General features: G+C 41.1%; 2 protein-coding genes across 5 annotated transcripts in view; one reads left to right on the top strand and one right to left on the bottom strand.

Annotated features, from left to right (window-relative positions):
• The window catches only part of RNGTT (RNA guanylyltransferase and 5'-phosphatase), a 416253-nt gene that overhangs the window by 369155 nt on the left and 28910 nt on the right, over nucleotides 1-18188 (bottom strand). For all 4 annotated transcript variants that reach the window (XM_075063842.1, XM_075063841.1, XM_075063840.1 and 1 more), the window contains exons 3-5: nucleotides 12980-13083; nucleotides 12778-12866; nucleotides 5942-6017 (exon numbers count right to left, since the gene is read on the bottom strand). In XM_075063842.1, the coding sequence (XP_074919943.1) occupies nucleotides 5942-6017; nucleotides 12778-12866; nucleotides 12980-13083 (269 nt within the window). The remainder of the gene's footprint in view (nucleotides 1-5941; nucleotides 6018-12777; nucleotides 12867-12979; nucleotides 13084-18188) is intronic.
• The window catches only part of LOC142046566 (uncharacterized), a 33369-nt gene continuing 16095 nt past the window's right edge, over nucleotides 915-18188 (top strand). Inside the window, exon 1 of the mRNA XM_075063847.1 lies at nucleotides 915-2085. Within this exon, the coding sequence (XP_074919948.1) occupies nucleotides 1937-2085 (149 nt within the window). The 5' untranslated portion in view covers nucleotides 915-1936. The remainder of the gene's footprint in view (nucleotides 2086-18188) is intronic.

Consider the following 18188-nt stretch of genomic DNA (forward strand, 5'->3'; position numbering starts at 1 on the left):
TTGGTGGCAGCACTACAGGTTCTAAGCTGGTAATTAAGCTTAGAGGAATTCATGCTGGTACCCCATCTTTTGGACGCTAATGTTCAGAGTGGGGAATTGTACCATGACATGGTGTGCAGCGTGTGGGATAAGATAGAATCCAAAAGCCAGTGAGGTTTTTATTTCTCTCCCTGCTAGCTATCTGCAGGCAGACTGAGAGGTTTGGGTTTAGAAGCAAAAGCCACTAGGATTTTTTCTTTGTCTTTCTCTGCTAGCTGTGTGTAAAACAGGCTAGAGGAGATTTTTTTTAAAAGCAAACGTCTGCAGGTTTTTCTGGTCTCTCCCTTCTGAGTACTCTGAAGGCAGAGACGTTAAGTTTAACAAGGATCTTTGTTAAACAAAGGGACTCCAGTTGTGAGTCACCATACACCAGCAAAACATATTTGCAAATGAATGTTTTTTTTTTCTTTCTAATTCTGTCAGGAATAGCTAGGTAGAAGGAGTTAAAAAAGACTGTTGCTAAGCAACCCTAAGGAGGCAACAGAAAAGCAGCATCTCAGGCAGTAAACACCAGAGGGCATCCCAACACAAGAAAGCAGAAACCATGACTACCCAGGACACCCTGAAACAGGAATGGGCGAAACTGGAGGCAGAGGAACAAAATCAGAGATGCAGACCACAAGCAAGACATGGAAAAGAAATAAAAAGAACTAGAAATAAAACAAAAAGAGATAGAACTGAGAGAAAAAGAAATGGAGCTGAGAAAAGAGAAAAAGCGGCAGCCCACAAAAGAGAACAAGAAAAAAAAAAGAGGATGCCCACAGGAGAGAGCTGGAGATAAGAGAAAAAGAAAGGGAAAGGAGAGGGAAGAGAGGGAAAGAGGGAGGGAAGAAAGAGAGGTTGCCCACAAAAGACAGAGAGAACTCCAGAGGGAGGCCCACCAGCAGGGCCTGAAATTAGCGCAGGCTAGGCAGCATGCTCCAGTCAACCCTAACAACCCTTCGCCAGTTATTGTTCCCCATCCAAAGAAATTTCCCACCTACAAGGCAGGTGATGACACTGAGACCTTCCAAGAAAATTTTGAAAGGACTTGCCTTGGGAACAGCATCTCTGAAGACCAGTACATGATAGAGCTGAGGCCACTGCTCAGTGGACCCTTAGCAGAGGTGGCGGCCGAAATGCCTAAGGAATACATGAACGATTATAAACTTTTTCAAACCAAGGCCAGAATCAGAATGGGGCTAACACCTGAGCATGCCCGTCGGAGGTTCAGAGCCCTAAGGTGGAAACCAGATGTGTCATTCACCCGTCACGCCTACCACATTGGAAAAAATTATAATGCCTGGATATCAGGAGCCAATGTTAAATCTCTGGACGACATGCACCTCCTAATACAATTGGAGCAGTTCTTAGAGGGTGTTCCTGAAGAAATAGAAAGGTACATCCTAGATGGGAAGCCAAAACTGTAACTGAGGCGGGGGAGATTGGAGCCAGATGGGTGGAAGTGGCAGAAAAGAAAAAAGCTACTATCAAGGGGAGCGAATATCACAGGGGTCACACCGACAATAAACCCTATACCCGAGGGCAACCCAAGACCCCACCTACAACCCAAGGAAAGCTGCCGACTCCCTATTCTCTCACCTCACCAATCTCCAGTAACCCACCTCGGCCCAGTGACCAGTCAGCTGGGCGATGCTTCAAGTGTAATGAACTGGGACATATAAAGGCCAACTGCCCCAAGAACCCAACCGAGTGCAGTTCATTATATCTCCATCACTCCAAGATCCCCAGGCCCAGATGCCTCTCAAATACCCTCGGAGCGAAGGGAAATTTTGAGAGTGGGCGGAAAGAAGGTTATCGCGTGGAGAGACACGGGGGCACAAGTGTCAGCTATCCACCAATCCTTAGTGGACCCAAATTCATCAACCCAAAGGCCCAAGTGACAATTTACCCCTTCATGTCACAAGCTGTAGACTTGCCTACAGCTAAACTGCCTGTCCAGTACAAAGGCTGGTCAGGAATGTGGACTTTTGCAGTCTATGACAATTATCACATCCCCATGCTACTGGGGGAAGACTTGGCCAACCAGGTAAAGCGGGCCAAGAGGTGGGAATGGTTACACGCAGCCAGCCAGGCAAGCTTCCAGACCCATCCCTGTTCCTGAGCCGTCCACAGGGGCCCCGTCTGTGTTAGCAGAGACCCAGACAGAGGTAGTGGACCCGGATTCCCTGCCAATGACTGCAACAGCCACAGTACTTCCAGTCCCAGACCCAGACCTGGAAACGCAACCAGCATCAGAACCATTGCCAGCACTGACACCAGCGCTTGCAAACGCATCTTCAACCCCAATGCCAGAGGGCGCCAGTGAGCCTGAACTGGCAGAAGCAGCAGACAACCATACCCAAGAGGCTCAGCCAGAGCCTGAAATATCACCTTGTGCACTAGCAGAGAGTGGTTCACCAGCCACAAAAACAACCCCATTACCTACGTCGCTTCCCGAGAGACCAAGCCCAAGTCCACAGTCTAAGGAGAAACCGGTGTCTCCAGCCTCCAGGAAACAGTTCCAGACTGAGCAGAAGCAGATTACCAATTACAGTAATTGTAAATTTAAGGCAATTCTTTTAATGTTGCTGTTTTTTGTTTGTAGCTGTATTTTATCTGCTACATTTGAGAACGCTGGTACTGTTTCTCAAAAGCTGACCGAGATGAACAAGTTTAATTAACACGATTAACCATTTGCCAAAACAAAACAACCAGAAAACAAAACCCACCAAGGCTTGGTCAATCAATTTAAGGCTTTACATGCAGAAGCAAGAAAGTATTAAATAAGGCTGAATAGGAGGTACTATTTCAAATAGACTTAACTCAGAATCTCTGTTTGTTTCCAGGGGAAAAACAAAATAAAGACCTACTGTGGTTCAAATTATTACATGCTGACTTTTTAAAGCATTTAAAGGAACTGAAAGTACCCTGTCTAACAGGCATAGGACTCACTAGCACCCTATTAGTAAGATGTTCAGCTTTATATCCACTTCCCAGGTTCATCTGAGCTTCTAGATTCCTTGGCCCATTGGTGCTCAAAGGCCCCATGATAATAAATCTTCTCTCATTGCGTGTCTACCGTACCAGGAAAAATTGATTCTTCCCTCAAAGGCAGTCATCTTGTCCATATCCCAGCCTCAAGATAAGCTTTAAGCTCATTCATAAACAAACATACAAAAAAAGCAGCAGCATGGATCCATCCATTTTCCATTCAATGTTGGAAATGGTTCTTCAAATAGAATAGTGGAAAGGGAGATATTGCCAAGATACTAGGGTTTGTCTACATTTGAAATACTACAATGACATAGCTGTGGCGCTTCAGTGTAGATACTTCCTATGCCAAGTGAAGAGGTTCTCCTGTCAGTATACATAATCCACGTCCCTCAGAGGTGGTAGCTAGGTCAACGGAAGAACTCTTTCATCAACATAGCACTGTCTACATCTGTGAGTTGGCTTAACTATGACAGTCATGACAACAACATAGCTGGGTCGACCTAAGTTTTTAGTGTAGACCAGACTCTAGAGACACAGACTGTGCATCAGGACTAGCTGGATAGGAGAAAATCTTGTGTTTAAATTAGGGCTGTTGATTAATTGCAGTTAACTCATGCAATTAACTCAAAAAAATTAATCACAATTAATCACAGTTTAAATCGCACTGTTAAACAACAGAATACCAATTGAAATTTATTAAATATTTTGGATGTTTTTCTACATTTTCATACAGTATTCTGTGTTGTAATTGAAATCAAAGTATATACTATTTTTATTACAAATAGTTGCACTATAAAAACGATAAAAATAGTATTTCTCAATTCACTTCATACAAGTACTGTACTGCCATCTCTTTGTTGTGAAAGTACATCTTACAAATATATTCTTTTTGTTACACGCCTGCAATCAAAAACAAAACAATGTAAAACTTCAGAGCCTACAAGTCCACTCAGTCCTACTTCTTGTTCAGCCAATCACTCAGACAAACAAGTTTGTTTACATTTGCAGAAGATAATGCCCGCCCGCTTCTTGTTTACAGTGTCACCTGAAAGTGAGAACAGGAATTATCATAGCACTGTTGTAGCCGGCATCACAAGATATTTACATGCCAGATATGCTAAATATTCGTAGGCCTCTTCATGCTTTGGCCACCATTCCAGAGGATATGTTTCCATGCTGATGACACTCATTCAAAAAAAAATAATGTGTTAATTAAATTTGTGAGTTAACTCCTTGGTGGAGAATTGTGCATCCCCTGTTCTGTTTTACCCACATTCTGCCATATATTTCATGTTATAGCAGACTCGGACGATGACCCAGCAAGTTATTCATTTTAAGAACACATTCACTGCACATTTAACAAAACACAAAGGAAGAGAAGAGTCAGTGTGAGATTTCTAAAGATAGCTACAGCACTCGACTCAAAGTTTAAAAATCTGAAGTGCCTTCCGAAATCTGAGAGGGACGAAGTGTAGAGCATGCTTTCAGAAGTCTTAAAAGAGCAACACTCTGATGCAGAAACTACAGAACACGAACCACCAAAAAAGAAAATCAACCTTCTGCTCGTGGTATCTGAATCAGAGGACAAAAATGAACATGCATCAGGCTGCACTGCTTAGCGCATCTGGCACATAATATCTTGTGATGCTGGCTACAACAGTGCTATGAGAATGCCTATTCTCACGTTCAGGTGACATTGTAAACAAGAAGAGGACAGCATTATCTTCTGCAAATGTAAACAAATTTGTCTGAGTGATTTGCTGAACAAGAAGTAGGACTGAGTGGACTTGTAGGTTCTGAAGTTTTACACTTATTTTTGAACGCAGTTTTTTTGGTACATAATTCTACATTTGTAAGTTCAACTTTCACGATAAACAGACTGCACTACAGCACTTGTATTAGGTGAATTGGACAATACTATTTCTTTTGTTTTTATTGTGCAAATACTTGTAATAAAAAATAAATAAATAAAAACTGAGCACTGTACAATTATTGCGATGTAATTAAAATCAATATATTTGAAAATGTAGAAAACACTCAAAAATATTTAAATAAATGATATTCTATTATTGTTTAATCGTGTGATTAATCTTTTTAATCGCTTGATGGCCCTAGTTTAAATTATATCGTTGAATAAAAGCCATCGTCTAGCATGGCAAGACTTTTAGACATTTTTCCTGAAGTAATGATATTTAAAGTGGAACGCCGCTGGGCGGGGGGGGGGAAGGTGGCGGGAAGGGTTCGTTTTTCCCACCCTTATTTCAAAATATGCACCCTGATTTATGGAAAATTCTCAAAAGGGAGGTTACACCACCAATACAGTTGTTGTTGGAAAAATCCTGTAACAAATGCGGTGTTTTGGGTTTCCTTTCAGATGTATGCATACATGTCACTTTCCTGCTACTTTGACTATCTAATGCCATTCTTTTGAATATGCCAAGAACAAAAGATCTAAAATAATGCTATCAATCAAAAGCATACACATCAGTCTATTTCAATACTTTGCAGAGGAAAAAGAAAGCAACCTATATCCATACTCATGAAAACTTAAACACAGCTGGTAGGGCTAATTGTTGGTCTACAGACTTGACAATATAGCTGAAAGCTTAACTGAAATAGAGTCAACTGTCAAGAGAGTTTGACAAGAATAATATTAATGTATGTCACCTGCTCAAAACTAGGACCTTCCAGTTACCATCATCTATTGAAAATACAGACATGCTTAGTGCACTGTGTCAGATATGAAGGGGAAAAAAAATCATCATTCCTAGAATCAATAGTGAAAAAAATATATTCATTTAAAGATAAAACTCTTAGACCAATCGGACCGCCAATGGAGCAATGACAATTGTGAAACACACTGGAGAAAACACTACCAATTATATCCCTTCCCCGTACCCAACGTTAATTAAATTTGCAAAATTACCTCCAATCCAACTTCTCAACCAAAAAGGCACAGATAAGAAAACCAGTTCGATTGAACCCATGTGTACAATGAACACCTGGAAAACAAAACAACAGTAAGTGTATGGAGACAAATCATCTTAAAAATGAACATGCAGCTGTTTTTATTACAAACAATGCCAACAAGTGATATTTTTGGCTCATTCCATTTAAATTACCACCATTAAGGAGATGCCCCCATTCTAACTGAGGAAACCCAGATCCTCTAGAGATTATGTGTAAAGCCCAAATGATATTTAAATTCTGTGTGCTAATTCTTATCAGTAATTTTCTGAATCTTTAATTTGTCACAATACAAAAACCTCAGCAGTACTATTTTTTATTAGGGTTGAAATATGATTAATACCAGAAAGTACCTGATCACTTTCTGATCAGCATTTGTAGGAGCCATAAAAAACAGTATCAGAGGGGTAGCCGTGTTAGTCTGGATCTGTAAAAGCAGCAAAGAGTCTATAAGGTGTAACAGTCTATAAGGTGCCACAGGACTCTTTGCCGTTTTTATAAAAGACAGTGTAATCAATGCAGTGATTGTGAATTTAGAGAAATAATTTGGGGTTATAGTCATATCATACTGTTAAGCATAAAAATCATGTCAAAGTTACCCTGCTTTAAACTTAAAAATTATATCCAGAGATCCTCTCAGTTTTATTTCAAAATGGCTATTAACATGTTAGTGGTTATTTACTTTTAATTTTGAAAGAAATCCCTAAAAAAACAAATCAATTCAATAAAGACAATCACTTTGAACTACTTGTCTTTTCAGTTTAAACAGAAACCAATGTTTAAATTTAATAAATTGTTTTTTCAGCCTTTATTTTATAGAATATTTCTCAGGGAAGAAGGAGAGCAAGAAAGCAATTGCTTCTAATTTTCCCTTTTTCCTATGTTACAAGCTCCATCTAGTGGTTTAGATAAATCAGATCGGAAGGAAAAACCATCGCTTGCCATTATAATAGTTCTGTCAAGAAACGGGACTTTAATATCTTGCTCAAAATTTGTTTTGCGTCTTTTTTTTTAATTTATTAAAGTGACAGGGGTCACACCATTAATTTATTAGTGCCATGCCAATTATTCTGGTTATTTTTATTCTGCATGTTCCAGTAAAGCAGAAAAAACTCATCTAAGTTAATACTATTTAGATCAATTTCCATATTTCTTAATCATATTCAGAGAAGTTAAAGTATCAGTAGAGTTTTTCTTTGGGGTCTATATGATCAGATTATGATCAGTTCTTTTCTTCTTCTATAACACAAGCAAAGTGAACAGTAAATTCCAAAATATGGGATTAAAAAATATACACAGTTTTCAAGTGTGTACTTTACCTCCTCCCTCCACACCAAAAGCAAAATTGTTACTAATGGTTAGAAAAGGGGAATAATTTGAGCTGACCCCCTCATTACAGACACGTATCAAACCAGGTCAGAGACCTTTCTTCCTCAACCTGATTGAAAGATGCATTTTCTTCATACATAGGAAATTAAGGATATTAAGGTGTTCTCTGAAAAACAGAAATGTCCCAATAATTAACAGACAGATACAAGTGAGGCTTTCTTCCCGTCTGTTTTACTAATCCTTGCTTATCTCATAACTTGCTTCAGACCACAATGGATTTCAGTTCTTGTAATCACATTTTTCCCTCTTCAGAGCAGCCTACTAAGGCAAAGTCTTTACACTTTATTTCCTCGGTGGTAGCAAGATTACTCCAGACTTGTAACATCGTGTTCCAAAAAATCAAGTTTCCAATCCATCTTTATCTAATTTAGCTAGGAAATTTCACATAGATTGCCATTGAAACTAGCACTTTGTATTCCTGATCTACTGAGGCTGAAAGTTAAATTTTCTTGACTTACACTCAGTTTGTTGCAATGGGACATGCAGTGACTACTGGCATCAAAAAGTCAAAGGTCTTATGATTTTTTACAATCATATGGCAATAGTAGAAATATGTTGGCAATGAAAGCAAGGCGTTGGGATTTGAGGTCATGCAGCCTTCCCAGCCATCACTGTTTCTGTCCTTTTCTATGTACATACAACCTCCCCTCTCTCCAGTTACTCTGATATTTCCTTAGCAGGACCTGATTCCCAGGCTTCAAGACAGTTACACAGAATATTATGAATTCTCAAAATTTGATTTTTACGCCTAAAAACTCAATCATAGTTTATTTAAAAATTAACACTAAGAAGAAGGAAAAACCAGTAATCCTAAGAATGGAAGGGAACTGAGTAAAGAAATATGAGTGTGTTAGGAAAAGTTTCAGATCAGCAACATACATTTGAATCATGTGATGACCAGCAAAGTATGCTGGCAGCATGGGAAGAGAAGCAGTGCAGGCCCATTGCTCAAGTACACCAAACTAAACTCAAGAATTTAGAGTTGGAAACAAGTATGCATGTGAAGGAGTTGACCTAATGGGTCTTTTCTGTCTCTGATTTCTATTACTATTAGAAGTTCAGAAACAGAAAAATCTGCCATTTACTTTATATTTGAAAAATTAAAAATTACCTGATCATATAGGAAGGACAGAACTTTTGCTTCTTTTCTGAAGATCGGATTAAACCTCATTATCAATCTTATCACCCTCATGTGGTGAAACTTTTTCAACTCTGATGGGAGTCCTATGCCAATCATTTACTGCTCAATCCAATAGGAGTAGAACTGCCTGACCAGAGCTTTATTGGTTTCCTCTTTCTGACGTTTGAAACTACTTCATGTTTCTCATGTAAAAATTTTCACTAAAGAATTATGCGTTTGTTTTCTGCTGTGATTAGACTAGCTCTCTTTGTCTTCCCCAGCTAAACACATTTGACTACTTTGATGTTTCATTCTTCTCATACAGTACATTTTGCACTGCTTAATAGACTAGTGAATAGAAATAAAAGATATTTGAACTTCCCTTGTCAAACATGACTACCTCAGTATACAGGCATTCATTCCTCTGTCCATTTCTAGAACAGTGATCTGTTTTCTCTTTGACACCATCTGTCTAGAATTTTAGAGAAGGAACCTCTCTCTATTATCTTCTAAAGATGAAATTACAAAAGAAGACATTGAGGACACTACTAATTAAATCTCTTACAAGGAAGAAGATATCTCAGACTAGAATAACTAAACTAAGGAGATGAAAACAAACGCCATCTTAACAAATAACTCCAATTTCATGTCTTTGTTCACACAGCAGAAATGAAAGGTGTAGTGTAATCTGTATTCCCTATAAGCAACTGTCAGAAGTTAATGGCCCAACACTGCAAATGATATTTAAAGTTAAAATACTAGAAAAATGAGTTTTCTATTTCAAGCTCTTCATAGTGCTATCTGTATGCCATGTAAACTGCTGACACAGAAAATAATTAATTGCACTGAGATGCTATTGATGGCTACGTCAACTTATTCCAACTGATAAGTAACATATGATGCGAGAACAAATTCCATATATGATTTAAGAAAATGTTATTTAAAATTCCCATTGAACACGTAAAGACTTAGAAAAAACAAAAACATTCTATTCCACAGAAATAAGTGTTCACGCAATTTCAAGAGTTAATTTTGAATATTAGTCCAATTTGCCTCCAATCCAGTGGTTCTCAACCTTTTCCCTATCATGAGTCCACATTACTACAGGGAAGTTTGAAACCCTCCCTTCCATTTATCTAAAGAGAGGGAGGGCAATGATCCTTAGGCTGAGAACCACACATTCTAAACCAATCATTCAAAATTTGATAAAAATGCAAAATGAACTTGCCACAGGGTAGGTACACCCCGTCACGGGGTGTCGGGTCATGTGTGGTCAAAAGAAAGGGCAGAGACGATACTGCAGCCGGTTAGGTCCTTTGCTGAGGACCCTTACTTTAAAATGTGGTAGTACTGCCTAGTGACCGGAGTCAATAATGTCACTCTTCTCCACAGGCAGCATGGCCAACTGGCTGGAGTCAATAATGTAGCTTTTTACAGGCAGGGGAGCGAGACCCAATGGCTGGAGTCAATAAAGCGGCCCTTCCACTCAGGGCAGCATGGCCTAAAGGCTAGTCAATGAAGGTGCCCACTTCTGAGGTGCTGTGTGGCCTATTGGCTCACTGGGGAAGTGAGGTGCCATTTAGAGGTGTGTGACCCAGCCTAGAGGCCTGTTGGTGGTGTGGGTGCCCACCACCAAGTCAACAGGGATCCTCCTGAAGCATGCTGACTGGTTCCCTGGTTCATTCACCAGAGAAAAGTCTAAGTCCCCTGGGCTGCTTCCTACCCTTTCTCCCTCAGCGATGCTCCAAAGTCCCCCCGCGTCTCTGGAGACCTCAAGTGGTGTAGCTTCTGCCGACATGGTTTCTTCTCCAGGCTCATCAGGTAGCCTGGAGTCCGTCTGGAGCGCTGCATGCCACGGGCCTGCAGCAGCTCCCTGGAGAGAGCCTGCAGTCTGCAGCCTTCCACTTCAGCAGCTGCTTCCTTTTATTCTGCCTCCAAGCTGAACATACCCAGCAGAGTTGGAGGGGCGCGGCTTCCTCAGCCTACAAAGCATAGTTAACCCTTTGGGAGCTGGTGCAGGATAGGTGCACCTCATCACAGAACTCTTCAGTGAATAAGTCTGTTTGTGATCTTTAGGGCTGGTCTACATAACATTTTTATACTAACACACACACGCGCACACACAGTGCCAATATAAGCATTTTATACCAGCCTAGATGCATCCACACTAGGGAGTTGTACCGCTTTAACTATATCAGTTTCTAAACCAATATGTAGTTATATCAGTTCCAAAAAATGTCTATAGACAATTATGTGTTTAAAAAAAAAATGCATGTCTTAAACCAGTAAGTGTCTCTATGTAAAATATACAGAAAAACCTTGAAGTGTGATTCTCATCTAAGAATGAATTATGTATAAAATAGCATCTTCTTAATTCAACAGATTTGCTCCTGTGATTATTCAGAATTATATCCGCTAAACAGTGACAAAAAATAACGTTTTATTGCTTTTACTCCTGTTAGCATGACAGTCAACACAACCAGGAGAAAGTACTGAATACCATTTCTTCAAATGCATCAATTCAGTTGCTTACTACATACCTATCAGTTACACCTATACAAACCTACTGAAAGCAAACTAAATAGTTTCACAAGCACTGAGAGCTTATTCTTTATTATGGACGACACATGAGAAAAAATAACCTAGCTTGACTCTTGAATCCCATGTTTAGTTTTCAGGACTGGCAGTTATAAGAACACTTACTTGTAATATTTTTACCTTTCAAAGTATAGAATTATATTAATGTTTAAACATAATGGTATTCGGAAAAGGATGCACTTAGTCTCATGTATCTAATCTGATTGTTATATTTAAAATAAAATTAAGAGTCTTTCTTGAATTAATTTTGGATATTTTTGCTTTTGAAAAAAATCAAAGTTCTGAAAATACTTATTTTGAGGCTGTATATGCCAAAGAAGTGTAACACAATCAAATTTCCATTAACATTGCCCAATATGTTACTGAAGGAACTCAGCTGCTGAAGTTGGAACCTTAACGAATACTAAGCACAGGATTTTTATAAATCCAACATGACCACAAGGAGATCAGCCTCTCTTGGTTATCAAATGTCACACAAGTCGTGGTCAAGCCGAGCAGCGCTTGCCCAAGAAACACTCACTTGCATCAGAAGGAGTTAAGTAAAACATCTGCCCTGTAAAACGTCTGTCCCGTATGAGTATATGCAGTGACGGGGCAGGGCCTCCCACCAAGACTGACAGGAAGGAACGACTTTTCACCCTCTGGTGGGCAGAGCCAGGCAAGCCACACCCACCCTGCCAGAAACATTGTGGCAGGATAGAAAGTTTAAAAGGTGGGCCCTGCAGCTCAGTTGTGGAAGAGCCGGAGAAGGAAGCAAACATCTCTCACCCGCTGCTGAGCCCTGCACCCAAGTTGGAGCTCTGTCAGGACTTAGAGGAGGGGCTGGGACTGCTGACTGACCAGTACCTGGAGAAGCTACTGGGACTGCTACTGGCCGTGTACCCCAGGGAGATGGAAGATTCCCAGGAGACAGAGGTACACTCCAAAGAGTAGTAGCCTACCCATATTAGGCCAAGAGACCTGCATTTAGCCAGAATGACCAAGGATGCAAAACCATCCCCTGAAGTGTCCCTAGCCTTGTTTGCCAGAACCTGGGAATGGGCGACAGGATGGATCACATATGCTTACCTGTTCTTTTCATTCCCTCTGAAAGCAGCTGGCATTGGCCACTGTCAAATGCCAGAATATGGGGCTAGATGGACCATTGGCCTGACCCAGTATAGCCGTTTTTACGTTTGTCCGCTATATGCCTTAGCCAGGAGGCCAGACGAAAAACAGTTTACTGCTCTGCACTGCCCAGAGGGCCAGAGCCTGTTTAAACTGCTTGTTGCTCTGCCCTGCCCAGAAATCTACAACCTCTGAGACTGCGAATTACCCACTGAGCCTTGCCTTTATAGATACACAGTAATGAAGGGCGTGGCCTCCCTCCAAGACTGACAGGGAGGGACAGCCACAGACCCCTACATTATACAACTGTTTCGCTGCCATATTTGTCTGCATAAAGCAACCAACTCTATTATAACTGGTGCATAAACTAACATGAGATTGATTTTGAGAAAGACAAAAGCTTGTTTATAGGGTCATCTCCACCAAGCAATCCTTACAGTGGCACAAAAATTGCACTGAGGAAATCCACTTGCTTAGATCCTTCTTGGAATCAGAGAAAGTAGTAATGCTTGATAGACAAGATAGTGACAAGATAGTGGAGAGGCAAAAATGGTGCAAAAAAGGGTAAAAAAGAGACATACCTATAAGCTCTGAAGGATTCTTATCACTAAAATGTTCACATAGGCGGATAAACGCTTCTGTGTTCTCAGGTGTAGGGCACTCACCATGCCTGGTACACATTGAAAAACAAAAGGTTAGAATAAAAACAACAGAAAGGGGAATGAATTCAGTACAGACTTTTTACTTAAAGATCATATATTTATTTGGGTACAATCAACTTACCCTTTACACTGAAGTTTTATATATTTGATCCCTTCTTTTTCTATATCATTCCTATCATAGAATCTAGTGGTGTTCGTCAAGTCCACCAACAAACCCATTTTAACCTAAAAGAATAAAAGCAAAGTAATTATGTTACATTTAGTTGCTCCGAATATGAACAGATCACCAATAATAATCAAAATAAACTGACAGCATACTAAAGTTGGTAATGCCTTTTATTTTTTTTAAATACTGTGCATGTTCATAAGCAATATGTAATATTTGGTTCCACTACCACCACAATTTTTCCTCCTTCACAGCTTCAATGTTTCATTTTTCAACTAGCCACCAATGCCAAACTTCCCAAACCCCAAAACAACCTGCTCAATGTGAAGAAAAAATATTTGGTGAGGAAAGAGTATGCAATCTGAATTTAAATAAAGAAAGTTGTTAAATTGATTCAGATATTTTTAAACTATTATGAACTCAAGCTGTAATTAAATCAACACAGTTTTAGCACCCTGCAGCCTGAGCCCTGCAAGTCCAAGTAGGCTGACATGGGCTAGCCAAGTGTATTTAATTCCACGGTAGACATACCTCTACACTTTTAAGGCCAAAAGAGGTCATCATAGTCATCTAGCCTGACTTCCTGCACATTGCAGACCACAAAATCTTACCAACCACTCCTGTAGAGGGCCCGTAACCTCTAAGCCCTAAAATCTCAATTTAAAGACTTCACGTTACAGAGAATCCACCACTTACTCTATTCAAACCACTAAACGACCCATACCCCATGCTGCGGTGGGAGGGAGAGACAGGATCTCTGCTAATCTGAGCTGGTGGAAAATTCCTTCCCAACCTTGAAAATGGAAATCAGTTAGACCCTGAGCATGTGGGCAAGACCCACAAGCCAGACACCTGGGAAAGAACTGTCTGCAGTAAAACTCAGAGTGCTCCCCATCTCGTGTCTCTGGCAATTGGAAATATTTGCTAATAGCAGTCACAGATGGGTCATATGACATTGTAGATGACTTCACCATACCATTCCCTCAATAAACTTATCAAGCTAAGTCTTGAAACAAATTAGATTTTCTGCGTCAGCTATATCCCTTGGAAGGCTATTCCAGAATTCCACTCCTCTGATGATTAGAAACCTTCATCTAATCACAAGCCTAAACTTGTTGATGGCCAGTTTATATTCATTTGTTCTTGTATCAGCACTGGCCCTTAACTTAAATAACTCCTCTCCCTCCCTAGTGTTTATCCACCTCATGTATTGTCACAGAAATGTCTGGCTGCAAAGGACCTCAAGAGTCATTCTAGTTCACCCCACACGCTGGGGCACATTACAGTATACTTAGACCATCTCTGGCAAATGTTTATCTAACCCAGAGATGGACTAACCCCATCTGGACTCTCTACAGTTTGTCCACAACATTAAACTGTGACATTCAAAACTGGACACAATACTCCAACTAAGACCTCACCACTTCTGAAAAGAACGGGACAGTTACCTCCCACATCTTACATATGACACTTTTGTTAATATATCCCAAAATGACATTAGCCTTTCTTGCAAGAGCACTGACAATATTCCTCAGCAGATGATCCAGGTGTATTTTCATGGCTTTGAAACCCTCCAGTTCATCAACTGGGACAAACTGTCAAAGAAAATTATGCATTTACCTACCATGTATGGCTTTCTCAGATTCATTGCATTCTACAAAAACAAAAGGATTTCAAGGTGTGCCAGTACGACAAAAAAAAAAAAAAAAAAAAAGATCAATTTATCAGCTACTGATGTGCTTTAAAATCAAAATCAGTAGACCTAATCTCATTCGATAGTTAGAAATGTAAAAATATATAAATAAATAAAATGCTTTGAAGTATATACCAGTAGCTCACTTAAACATTAAAGACAGTATATTTTTTTAACCATAATACGCTTGTAAGAGGATGGTGATAGTATGTCATTGTGATATTAGTAAAACACTATTATGTATTCAGAAACATGCAGGAGTTCTGATTAATAAAAATACCAATATAAAAAGGTAATAGGCTTCTATTTACATTTAAGGCTAATAGGCCATCAATTATTTAACTTTGGATATAGCAAAGTTATAAATTAAATGCACGAGCTTTTCTAGACTGTTTGGAAGCAATCTTCATCTGTGATTGGAGAATTATTCTTGGGGAAAATTCTCCACCAAAAAAATTAAAAATTTTGCAAAATTCTGCATATTTTTTGATCAAAATAACACAATGTAATTACGCCAGTCTCAATTATTTTGGTCATTTCTTTTAAAATACCTGCCAGCAACTATGTCTATAACAATACAGACAACAAAAATTCCCTAGGGAGTAGAGAGTTAAAGAAACCCCTCCAACAACCCAGCTCGTTTCTCCGCCCACTCCTTCCCATAGCCCAGCCAGGGAGCCAGACACCCACACCCTCTTCTCCCAGAGCCTAGCCACAGGGCACCCCCGCAGCTCAGACACTCGTACTTCCTCCCATCTAAGAGTCCAACTGCAGAACAACCTCCAGCCCAGACACTCACACCCCTTTCTGGGCCTTGACTATACTAAGAAAAAAGGTTATTTAAAAGAACTTTAGCTAAACACATTTTAATTAAATTCTGTTTGAAAATGCTTTAGGCTCCTGGTGCAGAGTTTAAACACTTTTCAACATATTAGCTCATCACAGTCAATCCTAGGACTGCAGAGATGACCTTTAAAAATGTGAACCAAATATAAATTACGTCATCTACCCTAGTCCAGAGGCAACCTAAATAATAGATTTGAGAAGTGTGAACTGTACTAAATTATCACATCTGAAATGTGATGACAAATTAAACATGAACATTAACTACCTCAATGGTCATCATTTTAGTAGGAACATAAATTAACATAAATGAGGAGGTTTGGAGATTTGTGGTATCTATTTATATTCCAGATATGGTTGCACATGCACCAGAGTCAGAAGATTTTCATAGCACTGTCCATTGACCCACACATGCGTCATAAGTCGCCTCATATCTCAGATGAGGTTATATTAGGTCATGCAAGTTGATGCCTCTTCACTCATCCTCTTACCGCTGAATGTACCAGTCCGCAGCAGAGAGCAGGTATTGGAATACAAACATGGACCACCCATCTTGAAGAACCTCCAGTTTCAGGTAAGTAACCTCTTCAAGTGGTGGTCCCTATATGTATTCCAAATGTGGGTAAATATTGAGAAGTTGTCAGTGGAGATGGGTACAACACATCACAGCCTGTAGAACAGCATCACAAGAGGCATCACAGCCTGTAGTACAGCATGGCCTACTGCAGCATCCTCCGTCACCCCTTAGGCAATGGCATAATGGGCTGTGAAAGTATGTACTGAACACCACGTCACCACCCAGCATGTGGCCTGTTAGGAGACGCCCAATAAGGAAGTGGATGGGGCTGCCAGTGCCCACCTCAAGTGTGCTGTAATTCCATTGGGCGGCGGGTGTTGGACAGCGTATAGCATTCTCAGATGCAGCCAGAGACACATTTTGAGATTTGTTGGGAGGAGAGGACTTGGAGCAGTCAGCAACGGCAACAAACAGTCTAGCAGAGGCACGAAAGGAGTGAGCTCTGTGCAGATAGAATGCCAGCATGCAGTAGATGTCAAGAGAGCGAAGTCTTGTTCGCAGGGGTGGCATGTGGCTTAGGATGGAAGACCAGCAGGTGAACAGATTGGTTGAGGTGGAACAGTGATACTCCCTTCAGGAGGAACTTGGGATGCAGTCATAAGGAAACATAACCTTCTGAAATACAGTGTAAGGAGAGGTCAGCCATCATGACCGCCAGTTCACTGATCCTCCTGGCCAAAGTGATAGCCACGAAGAAGGTTACCTTCATAGAGCGATATGAGGGGGGACATGTTGCCAGGAGGTTCAAAGGTCATCTGGTGAAGATGGGGAGGACAAGGTTGTGGTCCCACAGTTCCAGTGGAAAGCTGTTGAGAAGGCCTTTCATGAAGCGGACGGCGGTGGGGTGAACAAACACCAAGTGTCCATCCATGAGGGGAAGCAAGGCACTAGCTGAGGGCAAGGCCTGACATTTTGAGTTCTAAGAAGTAATTCAGGACAACAGGAATGGATATTGCATCCAGTGGATGGTGATAGCATTGAGTCCAGAATATGAAACGTTCCCATTTTGCTGCGTAGAAGGTGCGTGTGGAGGTCCTCCTGCTATGTGTAAGGATGCACTGATCTGGTGTAGAGCATGCTTTGTCTACACATGAATTCCATAAAAACAGGCTGTGAGGGGAAAAGGCCCAGATTGGGATGTCCTGGGTGAGGAAGTCTCAGAGTGTGCAGAGGTGGAGTGGTGTGTGAATGGAGAGCCTGTTGGGGCCAGAATGGGGCTATGAGTATGACAGTAGCCTGAACTCTGTGGATCTTGCGATGGACTTGTGGAATGAGGGGAATGGGAGGCAAGGAATAGAGGAGGTTGTCCCTCCAGGGTAGGAGAAGAGTATTACCATGGGAGTCACGTCTAGTAGCGCCTCTGGAACAGTGGAGGAGAAATGTGCAGTTGGTGTACATGGCAAAAAGGTCCCAGCAAGGGGTGCCCCATGTACAGAGGATGGGGCAGACAGTGGGGTCATGCCACTCCCACTTGTGGTTGAGGTATAAGGTCCTGCTGAGCACATCAGCCAAGGAGTTGTGTGCTCCCGGGAAGTACGCTGCTTGGAGTGTGATATGGTGGTAGATGCACCAATTCCATAGGTGGACAGACTCGGAAGAGAGGGACTACCTTGTTTGTTGATGTATGTCACTGCTGCAATATTGTCTGAGAGGAGCTGAACATGTTGCAAGTGAAATAGAGGCTGCTACACATGGCAGGCTAAGTGAACCACCCGCAGCTCCAGGACATTGATGTGCATTCTGACCTCTAGCAGCATCCAAATGCCTTGGGTGCTGTGATGATTTAGGTGAGCACCCCAACTGACAAGGGAGGCATCTATGGTCATGGTGGCAGTCATGACCGGGACAGCAAAGGGAGTGCCAATCAGCACCTTGGAAGAGTCGGTCCACCAGGTGCGAGAGGCCAGAACCGGCTGTGGGATGAGCATTTTGGCATCCAGATGATTACTGTGGGGTCTGAAAACCGTCAGGAACCACAGGTGGAGGCATTGCATATGTAAAACAAGCATGCGGTGTTACAGAGGTGCAGACGGCCATGTGCCCAATGAGGC

Source organism: Chelonoidis abingdonii, chromosome 3 (genome assembly GCF_003597395.2).
Source record: "Chelonoidis abingdonii isolate Lonesome George chromosome 3, CheloAbing_2.0, whole genome shotgun sequence".
NCBI classification, from domain to species: domain Eukaryota; kingdom Metazoa; phylum Chordata; order Testudines; family Testudinidae; genus Chelonoidis; species Chelonoidis abingdonii.